This window comes from Eleutherodactylus coqui, chromosome 11 (assembly GCF_035609145.1).
Source record: "Eleutherodactylus coqui strain aEleCoq1 chromosome 11, aEleCoq1.hap1, whole genome shotgun sequence".
Taxonomy (NCBI): Eukaryota; Metazoa; Chordata; class Amphibia; order Anura; family Eleutherodactylidae; genus Eleutherodactylus; species Eleutherodactylus coqui.
In genome coordinates this window covers 116,312,801-116,324,859 of record NC_089847.1, presented here as the reverse complement: position 1 = coordinate 116,324,859, position 12,059 = coordinate 116,312,801, and the positions used below count along the sequence as shown (strand labels likewise).

General features: G+C 45.2%; 1 protein-coding gene across 1 annotated transcript in view; it reads left to right on the top strand.

Annotated features, from left to right (window-relative positions):
- Nucleotides 1-6,022: 6,022 nt before the first annotated feature.
- The window catches only part of LOC136581665 (embryonic protein UVS.2-like), a 30,820-nt gene continuing 24,783 nt past the window's right edge, over nucleotides 6,023-12,059 (top strand). The window contains exons 1-2 of the mRNA XM_066582289.1: nucleotides 6,023-6,149; nucleotides 6,231-6,348. Of these exons, the coding sequence (XP_066438386.1) occupies nucleotides 6,023-6,149; nucleotides 6,231-6,348 (245 nt within the window). The remainder of the gene's footprint in view (nucleotides 6,150-6,230; nucleotides 6,349-12,059) is intronic.

The following is a 12,059-nucleotide window of genomic DNA, read 5'->3' as shown; positions in this document are numbered from 1 at the left end:
CATATTTGCGTATGAACGTTGTCTGAAGAGACCAGGTAATCAGGGTGTTCACGCCTGTCAGCGCTTATTACTGTGCTTTCCTGCGTGCAGGGCCAGTTCAAACACGCACATGATACTGCCTTACCCCAAAATTAATTGGCTATTAAAGCCCAATGAGGGTCAGCTGTCTTCTTTTCCTGCGTTTTGCGCCGTGGCACGCCCTTCTTCTTGCGTAATTTCGTTGTGCAAAACACAGGTAAACAGAGCAGGTCCTATTTTTTTGGCGCAAGCAAAATCTTCGCACGCAAAACGTGCTTGTAAGAACGAACCCATTGAAATCAATGTGTTCTATTCTCTGTTTTGCGCATACACGCAAACAAGAAGTCTATGGCAGGGTCGAAATTATGCCAGAGGATGGGTGTGCAAAACGCAGAAAAAGAAGACAGCTGGACCTTATTAGACTATTACGTGCGCAACACCCTGATTACCTGGCTCTTCAAATATATTGGCGCTAACGCTCGTCTGAAGCCACCCTAAAATCTATTGGAATGTAACGTCCTGCAGCAACCGAGACACAAGGCCCACGCTAAGGTGCTGGCGGGGTAGAGATGGCACTTGTCACGGTGACTCTACCAGACTCCTCCCTGGAGGGAAGCGTACGGCCTGAGCCAAGGAACCGCAAGGCCTGTATAGATGTGTAGGGTACTGTTGTATCTTGTCTCCACCAGAAGAATGGGCAGAGACTAGCTGCACGCCCACAACCAACGCCCACAACTTCATTGACTGGATCTGAGAATCCGCTGGTCTGTGCTCCTAGCTCTGCTGTCATAATTCCCCCGGTGACCTTTTTCCCTTCCAGCTTTGGTGGTGTAAGTTTTCCCCTCTTCCCCCTCGTCCTCCTCCTCATCCATTGCATTCCCCCGCTGTCAATATCCCCAGGCGGCAACCCCTCAAGCCGGTACTGCTGTGGGCTCGTAGGTCCGCAGTGATACTTCCCCCGGGGCCCCTTCCTGCCGGCGTTGGCGTTGTAATAACCCCCCCTCTCGGCTGCATTCCCTGCTCCGGCGAAGTCGGTCACACACTATCACTCTCCTCGCCAGCGTCGCATAATGCTTGCAATATTTGATGGCGCTGAGGAGAAGGGGACAAGGGAGTGCGACGGAGTTTCACTGCCTCCGGCGCTCTGCCTTCTCCCGTCCCTGCTCCAGCGCAGTCTAGTGCAGAAGCTGGAAAGGGCACAAGGGAGCGGCCGTAGGGTCAGTGGCATAACGAGGCAGAAGGAGACATAACGGAAGCCCATTCTCCAGCCCAGCCAATCAAGTTGTGCCTGTGGGCGTGCGAAGGAAAGTGGTTGCTTTAGGCGTGTGGCTTGTCTCCACCCATTCTTCTGGTGGAGAAAAGATACAACAGTACCCAGAAAAAGTACAGTAGAATACGCAGATCAGCACGCAATAAAGTCTAGTCATAGCCCAAAAATGTTGCGCTAAGGCGCCTGCAATTGTGCGTATGTCCGTGTGAAGCGGGCCTTAAGGAACTCTTCTAGTAAAAACGTACAGTATTATCAAAACTGGTTGACCCTGTAAATGTAAGCCTGGGCTCACTAACGGGTTGGATTACGCATGTGGATTTCAGCAATGGAAGACCTGCGATCATTCGCGGAAAGTAATTGCGAATGGTCGTGGAAGATCTTGCATGGAAGCGTTTTTCCACGCGGATGTACACGTATGCACAGAGTATCATCCGTGCGGAAGAAAGTTCTCTCACTCCTCTCCAGCCGTCATTTCAGCTTTTCTATCAATGTTAATTGTGTATGGGCGATGGAATAATCGCATCCATTGACTTCAATGGATACCGTCTGTGCGAAATCCGCGCTAAAATAGACCATGCTGCAATTTTCTTCCAACACGTCTGTTGCAAAAGTTCATGCCTATCGATGCCCATGTATTACCACAAAAAGTGTGGGAGCTCCTCAGGGCGACCAATCTGTTCCCGTTTGTCAGCACTTGGTAACAATGAGGACTACAGCGCGGTTGGGGACGGCGGTGACGCCACTGTTTCTACTTGCACCGTTATCTAGAAACTTCTCCCAAAGTTTCTTGGCTCTCGGCCAAATGAAAACACAAAGTCTGTCTGTGAAACCCAACTATTACACCCTCCACCTGTCATCACGTTCCGTATCACTGCTCGCCGTGTCATCATCCCACGCTGTCCCCCCCTCCCGCTCCTGATATATAAACACAGGGGTCTGTTCTCATCACAGTTCACCCATCCGCCACAATGCCGCCCTCTCTTCTGCTTTGTGTTGGCACCATCGTAGGTTTGTGTGCAGGGAACCCCCAGCAGGTCTGTACGATGCCCATCACTCTCTACTATACTTGTCACTTTACTTTGTGATGTATTATTAGATTGCGAGCTCTTGTGTCTTCCCGTATCTCCTTCCTGCTCTATATGTTGCGCTTTCATTTTTTTGCAAAAATTTTTTTGGGGCGATTTTATAATTTGCTGTATATTTTTACCCATTTTGCAGCACTCTGAACAGCATAAAAATTAGAACACAATATATATAATAATAGATTGTAAGCTCTTAGGGCGGATTCACACGAGCGTAGGCGTATTTGCTCCACGCAGCTGCGTTTATCACTGTACATTGTGGACATGTGTGCATGTGCGGGAATGTGAACAAACCACTTGAAATCAATGGGTCCAATTCTCTGCGTATTGCGGAGACAAATTTTGCGCACACAAAAATGCCCATGTGAAGCCAACCTTAGGCTCCTTCTTCTGGTGCATCCCATGGTAACGGACAGGACACGCACACGCAAATTTTTTCACATTTTTTATTTTTTTTTCTGAAACTTTCAAAATAGCTATAGGTAGTTAAACTGTGCACTGTGACAAATATATCTATGTCATACCTACCTCCTAACTTTCTATCAACTCTTAGGAAATGAAATGAGTTTTAATAACAGACAGGACATGCAAAGGAATAGCAATTGCAGAATGCTTGTTTTTCCCAAAATTTCTGTTCTCCTAGTTAATCTATAATCAAGACTCTTTCGCATTATTTTCAGCATACTCTTAAAAGATCGTCTTTTTTGTACTTGTTCTGATCTGTTAGTTATAAACACCCCTAATTTATTTTTTCATATGGTAACAGACAGGACGTACAGGTAACAGACAGGACGCGTTTGAATGTAAACTTACTAAAAATAAGAATAATCATTTTTTTAAATGTTTTATTCAGTAACAGGTAACAGGTAACTGCAATATATATATGAACCTTATAAGACGTAAATTATAATGACCATTAACTAACAGAACGATTAATTACACTTTCTTGGTAACAGACCGGACATCTAGTTGGTGGGCTATTGATTCTACTATAAATTACATAATATGACAAATATAATAAGTTACATTACCTCACTGGCTTATTTTTGGTCATGTGTTAAAAACATCTATTCACATACTGAAATGCAAACTGAATAAATCTTTCTCTTCAATCTGTCAAAACTTGTGGAAACACGTGTAAACTTGCATGGTCAAGTGTGAGTGCAGTATTAGATATGATGTGGTTAGAAGAAATGTTTGAGAATAGTAAAATATACTCACTAAGGGTCATAAAACCAGAAATCATCCAAAAATGTTAAAATAAATATATTTAGATTTTTTTTCCAAAAATTCCCCCTTTAAATGGGATGAGCCTTCTCTGGTATTTTATTACTTCTGCGTGTAGTTGATAAAGTTTGCTGGTGACTATACTTTTTGCATATAATGGTTTATTATTAGTACTGTATGTAAAGGGCAACATGCATATAAAAAGCAGTGTCATTGTTAAAATTTGGACCAAGGATCTAATATCTGGGCCCATGTCTGCAGGGAGGAAAAGATACTGGTTATGACTGCAGGGGGGATATGATACCAGTTATGACTGCAGGGGGGACATGATACCAGTTATGTCTGCAGGGAGGACATGATGGTGGTTATGTCTGCAGGGAGGACATGATTGTGGTTATGTCTGCAGGGAGGACATGATGGTGGTTATGTCTGCAGGGAGGACATGATGCTGGTTATGTCTGAGGGGGAGACATAATACTGGTTATATCTGCAGGGAGGACATGATACCAGTTATGTCTGCAGGGGGCAAGGGGATGCAACACCCCAGAGCGATGACCCCGGACACTTGACTAACGTGAAGAGCTGGGAGGGTGGTTAAGTGTTGGCTTGTCATGGCGGCATTTACCCGGCTCTGGACTCAGAGGGATGACACGTAGCCAAGGCCAGAGCAGGATCGCAGGCCACCTTTGACACCCGTAGCATAGGAAATGCAAATAAACAGGATGAGGGCAGTAGTAGTAGTCATCACTCGTGACGCCACCGTTCCCACACACCTGTATGCTATGCAGCGGTGAAATAACCAATTGTTTCTCACGTGATTATTTTACATGGCGAAAATCGTTCGGCTGAATGAAGCACTTGAGATCCGATGCTTCGCATGGGGTCGTGTTTTATGTGCGTCTTTTTTACGCGCCGAAATACCTGTGTAGAGACAGTCGTCTGAATAAGCCGTAAGGCCGGCATCACACTGGCGTATGCGTATTTGCAGAACGAACAATGCTTTTTTGCTCATGCAGTGTTTCAATCATTTCCTTGCGTATTCTGCATGCATTTGTGCACCCCACAACCCCATTGACTTCTTTGGGACCCTCTGGTGCACAAGTACGCTGGAAAATAGGGAATGCTCTGTTTTTTTCTGTGCGACCGAAATGCGCGCAGAAAATACGGAAATGTGAATGATCCCATTAAAATGAATGGGTTCTGCTCTCTGTGTATTGCGCATGACCATATGACCATGTAAAGCAGCCTAAAAGAAGAGTCTACTAGTGCCAATCGCCATGAATATTAGTTGGCACTTCTTCCATGGAGCAAACTCGTGTAAAAGGACCCTTGGGGAATTTATGGCACTTCTTCGCAGAGCATTACAACATTCCATGATGGTATTATTAGGGTCCAAATTCTAATAACTGGGTCCAATTCTAGAATGAGAGGATGACTTGGGCAATATTTTGTTGAGATTGCATGGCAGTATTGTTTGGTTGCCTATCGGAACATCATGTGGCACTAGATGGTAGTATTATTTGCATATCGCATTATGTGGGCACAGTAATTTCGGGTTGTCTGCTTCCATACATAAGACATTCCTGTAGGTACATCAGAAAATCTTACTTTGTGTTCTAAGTCCGGGTTTTCCACTTTTTTTTCCAGAATCCGTTGAGGTCCAGCGGGTCAGGTAAGTCACACCTTCTTGGTAAGTTCCTATGATTGTTAGAGCAATATTCCCTAACCTTCAGCCATGTTTCCTTTAAACAGATCGTGCACACCCCAGCGATGATATTTTCACAGACATTTTATCTTCAAACCAAGGTATGTAATGTACAGCAACACTATGCTACCATGTTTCCCTGATAGTAAGCCCTACCCCGATAATAAACCTTACCCTGATTATGCAATGCTAGCTACACTAGCATTCTCTTACTGGGAACAGGTCTTTGTATACCCTGTCTGCCAGCAAGTGAGTGCTGTGATTGGATCAAGAGTGCCGCTGGCTGAGCCAATCAGAGCCGGCCCTCAATCATTCACAGCCATTCAGTGAATGACATCCCTGATTGGCTGTGATTGGTTCATCGAGCACCAACTCTGATTGGCTGAGCCAGTGGCACTTATTATCCAATCACAGCACTTGCCTGCTGGAGGCGGGGTATTGAAAGCCCCATTAGTTACCAAGAAGAGAGTGCTGTCAGCGCGGGGGACACAGAAGCGCCGCTGGAGACAGGCGCTAGGCACCAGGATGCTACCGGCTAGGTAAGAATAAGACACCGCTGAAAATAAGACACAGTGTCTCTTTTGGAGCAAAAAGTAATATAAGACAGTGTCTTATATTGGGGGAAGCACAGTAGTAGCCCCAGGGGCACTAAGTATGAAGCTTGAGGGTTGTATTTAGCGCCATGACTTACCTGTTCTTCATCCAGGCAGCTCCCGGTTTATGTTACAAGGAGACATCGCTGTTAAACGGAACAGGAATGCTGTGAGCTGTAGAGGAAAATCTTGTCTGTGGTCTAAATCAGTAGATGGTTTGGTCCGTGTGCCTTACACCCTGTCTAACAACTACAGTACGTACCTGTTCCCTGCCTATAAAGTATGGGGCTATATGTGATTGTCCCGAATAAGTTACACAGATTTATGGGTTGCAGCCTCAGAGGAGAAGACGCTCATTCAAGGTGCCATGGAGGAGGTAGCAATTCTTACATGTGTCCGGTTCGTTCCACGTCATGGAGAACCCAGTTATTTGAGGATCGGACCTTATGATGGGTGAGTGCCTTGCTTAAAACTTTTTCAGTATGGGCTATTCGTGCTGCAAGGCCTGTTAAAGGGTCAGCAATTAAGTTATGGGGTAGTTACCTTTCAATAAGTGGCACTAGAGAGACAACTTTCCCAGCTAATTTGCATTCTGAAATGTATTATAGACAGTTTTATATGGTCTCATGTATACAGCCATTAAATAGAAGTACATGAGGCAGTATGTCTTGTAGGCATATAGGCTCCATCTGAAAGAAAATTGTGACCTGCTTCATTGTGGTGCCTTATCTCTGATGAACCAAGTGCATGAGGCTAAATGCTCTTTTTCTTTGGATTCAATACTCGTTTTAGTAAGAAATGTTGATCGGGAGAAGTCTTCATGGTGGTCTGGGTCCAGATAGAGAAGAAAAGAAAGCTTACAACTCCAATCATTTGAATTTAAAAGGACCAAAGACATAACTAAGAGAAAAAGAAGCCAAGTATGCATCACCTAATACTGCAGGGCAGGCCCAATCACCACATCACACTAGTAGCATGAAGACAGACAGATTGCAATATGAGGAAACTAAATGTTCAGTGCAGACTAATGCGCAGCCACTCACCTCAACCCAAGATTAGGGGAGGGGTGACTGCAGACAACATAGTCCGCACATGTGAACTGATACCAAGGATGCCAGCCATAGATAAGTGCGACACACTATACAGGAATACAGTAGGTGTTGTATTCCTGTATAGTGGGATCCCATGATGCACCAGCCCAGTATTAGTTAAGGCTGTACCATTTTTGCCTGCAGGAATGACAGTTTAATCATCATTACCTTCTATATTTACCTAAACTAGCTACATACCATAATTATACAGGCAGGAGGATAGCTGTGATCTCCTCTATTATAACTGTGTGACAGGAGCTGTGGATCATCATCAGTAACTGTGATAGGAATACCGTATCCTCCTCTAAGCAGTTTCTATGGTAGACTCATTTAATAACATCACGCAAACTGAGGAATTGACTAGAAAATGAATCCATAACCCCAAGTAGATCTGAACTGGTCAGAATTGAAATCACATGAAGAAAAAGAGACTGGGAGATTCAGACAGAAAGAAATAAGGAACCAAGGTGATACTAGCCCACTTCTATATACTGGGGAATAGCTACATAATGAATGATTAAGAAACAATCCCCGGAATGGCCCTTTAACAGGTTGTGGATTTAAAATCCGTATCATAAGGGCCTATCCACACGGACGTAGGCATTTTTACGTGTGCCCGCTGGCGTCATAAAAAATGCGTGAATGGGCACACAAATCTAATGTTTGTGCTGCCATTCAGGCGGCACGGGCCCGGCGCATATACGCCGAGCCCGCATTGCCGCCGGGTGGGGGGAGACAGTTTAGCTGAGGAGGCGGGATTGGACGGGAGCTAGTGTGCTAATGAGTTTAGCAACTAGCTTCACCCCCATCTTGCCCCCTCCCATTGCAAACAGCCGGCGAGGTGCGGAGAGGAGGAGAGAAGAGGGAGGGAGTTTAGCAGTCATGCCGCTAAACTTCCTCCCACCTCCCTTTTCCTGCAGCTGTCATTGGCTTCCATAGGAGTCTCTGACAGCGGCCATATTCCTGCTGGGAAAGATAGTTCCAGGACTATCTTTCCTGCCCGGCGCAAAAGCCCCCAGCGCTATATCAGCCGGCGGGGTGCTTTTATGCCGCGGGAATACGCCTGTATTGGGAATCCAATGCATCAGATGGTAGCGTATATCGACCGGACGTGAAAACGGCGGCCAATATCCGCTCATGTAAATAAAGCCTCAGGCAATTTATGCTGCAGATTTAGGACATAGGAACAGGATTTCTCAAAATCTCATTCACGTTCCTGCTACTGTAATCCGCAGTGTATCCACCACATGTGAACATACGCTAAATGACGCATTGATGCAGCACTAGCAGCTCATACACATATATACACTTGCACACACACATTGGAGACGGCATAAGACAACTTTTATAGCAGGCGGGTTTAGATACAGCAGCTTGGCTCTAGCACTTTCGCTTACCTATATATGATATAGTTACCATATCGGGCCTCATTCACACGAGCGTGATTTTAGCGCAGAAAAGGAACGTGAAAATATCGCGTCCAATAGAGCCAATGGTTTCCTATGGAAACGTTCAGATGAAGGAATTTTAGACGCGCAAAAAACTTGCACCTAAGGCCTCATGTCCGCGGGGAAGATCAGGCCCGCCGCGGATTCTTCATGGAGAATCCATAGCGGGTCCCTCCTGCCCCGCGGACATGAGGCCAAAAAATAAGAATAAACTTACCTCTCCGGACGCAGGTATTTAACTACCTGCGGGTGTCCAATGCATCCCTATGGGGCGCGGATTCGCGTGCGGGAAAACCCCGCAGATTTAAACCCCGTGGACATGAGGCTTAACAAAGATAAGACATGCGTGTACAAAGCTAGCATCTAAGGTCCGTGCTGCAAAAAAGGTAGGACCTGACCTGTCTTTGGTGCGAGCTGCGCAGGTGTTTCCAAAGATTCCTATGGGAGCTACATAATACGCAACATGCAGCTCTCAATCGTGTGAACGGACAATTTCACTGCTAGTTAAGCTCAAGACTAAATAGCTGAAAATCGCCCGTTCACGCTATTCTTAGTGCAGTATGGCCGCAATCTTTTCACGAGCCCATACTGCACTAAAACCATGCTTGTGTGAACAAGGCTTCACAGATACTAGTTTTACACAGTGATAACGATTACAGAGCAGTTACTCCAAGTGATGTCAGGTGGCGTCCTCTCTGATTAGTCATGTTTTCTTTGATTGGAGTTGTCAATTTTCTTTTCTTCTCTATCTAGACCAGACCACCATGAAGACATCTCCCAATCAACATTCCTTACTAAAACTAGTATTGAATCAACAGAAAAAGAGCATTTGGCCTCATGCACTTGGTAGAGCTGCACTGATTGGTGCTTTGTTGCTTGATGTTTATCAGAGATAAGGCACCACATTGAAGCAGGTCACAATTTTCAACTTTCAGTTGGAATCTATATGCCTAAAAACATAAAATGGTATAGTAACGCCTGACGTACCTCTATTTAATGGCTGTACACATGATGCCTTCTAAAGCTTTAGTTTTCGAAAGGCAAATTAGCTGTCCTCTTGTGTGGCACAGAATGTTAGGTCCTAAGCTCTCGCTCACAACCTGAAGGTTGCAGGTTCAATCCCGCATGGTAGCTAGGTCAAGGTTGACTCAACCTTTCATCCTTTAGAGGTCGGTTAAATGAGTGCCCAGTCGGTAAAGATGACTGGGTAAAGTAATGGCAAACCACCCCGCAAAGACAGTCTGCCAAGAAAACGTCATGTTATGACTAGGGATGAGCGAGTATACTCGCTAAGGCACTACTCGCTCGAGTAATGTGCCTTAGCCAAGTATCTCCCTGCTCCCTCCCTGCTGTTCAGAGTAAGGTACTGGTTAACTAGGTGATACACTATTGAGAAGAGTTAATTTGCATACCCCTTTTCCCAGGAAGCATTGCCTAGCCTGTGAGACTCCCTGTGCCAGTTTTGGTGAAACAGTATTTCCCGAGGACTACAATACTTGTCTTCATTCTTAGAACCAGACCAACCTTTTAAAAAAATTGTCATCAATCCAATTGTGCGAGAAGTTTGGAAGGAGTAACTTTGCATGAAAAATCTTTTCTGGTACAGAGGTCAAAATCCTTCACACAACAGTAGCTTTATGCGAAAATGCTGGGTGTCTTCCGCTGCCATTAGAGAGAACTTAGGAGCTTTCTGAAGAAAGGTTTATCACTGAGCTCATTGGGAACCGTATAAAGTAGTCTTCTACCAGTGCTTCATGTCACAAGGCGCTTATCCTCAATTGGGCAAAAATTTGCAATGCAACCATGTGGGGGTGTCCCTGAGCTCAGGTGGTTTTTAGAGATGGAGCATACATTGTGGTAAACAGTTACAGTCTTTACTTGGCAGCTGAATCGGTGATACGGTCACTTAACTTGGCACACAGTTTTAGAACATTGCAATACAGTTTCAATACTTTGACGATGCTGGCATTGTGCCTTTGGTAACACTGTTTCAGCTTATGAGGCCTTGTGGATTTAAGTCACAGTTTCTATACACATTCACAGTCTCTTAGGTACTCTGCAAGCCAGGTGTAACTTCGTGGACATTGAATCATTCACAATGGTATGCACTTAAAGGGTGTCTGTCACCGGGTTCATGTTGGCCAAATATTATAATATTGTTCCGAAGCGCTTCAGCGTTTCAGAATAAACACAATTTGAAGTTTGCCTGTTTGACTTGGGAATGGAGCTCTTGAGTCAAAGCGGCGGGCCACGCCGGACTCTCCCCTCTCACAGCATGTTGACTCACAGCTCCACTCCGTGCTTGCATATAGGGAAAGAGCTGTCAGTCAGCATGTTGCTGGTGGGGAGAGCTCATCGCGGCCTGCCTCTTTGACTCGAGAGCTCCATTCCCAAGTCAGAATAATACTTACACGTGAGCACTATACATATATCTCCATGATTCATGCTGTCCAAGGTTTGGGCAGCATAAACCCGGTGACAGAGTCCCTTTAAAGCTTGACTTCCTCAGCAATACAGCAGGTCAACGACCAGAGCTCCCACAACTCTACTGGTCCAACTGACCTGCCTCTTCCAGCTCCGACCAAGAAGCTCCAAGACTTCTCACTCTCGCATGCTCCATCCAACCTCTTCCACAGCACGTTTCCACGGGTTCTCTTGTGGCCCATGACTCAGATCACACCCATCCACGTGCCGACATCTTGTACTCACTCCATCACCACAACCAACACAACAACATTCTGTGCAATTTGGACCAAACATGGACATTACCCTGCAGGGTGAAACGTGCCCTACTATTTGTTCACCAGACGCACATGCCCTGCCGAGCATGGTACCCAGTTATGCCAACCTTCAAAATGACTATTGTGATTGGGATCAAGACCACTCACAGAATGTCTATGAAGGCCAGGTCATAGACAGTTCCATAAATCAGATGCATAATAGACATTTACAACTCACAGTATATCTTGACAGTTGTAAATAATCCAACTACACAAGCTTAACCCTTTCCAATCCACTGTCTGACGTCTGAAGACATTATGATTTAAGGCTGTACAGCTCTGATGGTGGTAGACGTCCGCCGGGGTTCTCTTACTGTATATTGCCAGCCTCTCTGCTGTCAGAGCCTGTCCAACGGGTCACCTCACCTCATGCAGTACTGGCTTTAGCCAGCAGATAGCACCGCTGTATAATGGCAGAAAAAGGAGTAAGCCCCCTAGGAAAACCAGAATACAAATTGGATTGGAAAGGATTAACATTTTCCATTTAGGCCAGGCTCACATGAGCGTAATTTAATTGCGTATTACGCACACAAAATACGCGCGCATAATACGTGGAAATAGAGTCAATGAAAGTGCATTAATTTTCATTGATCCGTTCACACTTGTGTACATTCAATGAGAATCAGACGAGTGTAAAAAAGAACTTTTTCAGGACAGTTTCACACAGCCAAAAGACTTGTGTAGGATTTGTGCATTGCGAGACGCACACATTTCGCATGAATATGAACCCCATTATTTTGAATGAAGTCATACACATGAGCGATGTGGTGCGGGAAAAAAATCACTGCATGTCCTATCTTTTCGCGTTCCTCGGAACGTGTCGCAAATTGTCTTCAAAGAGACGG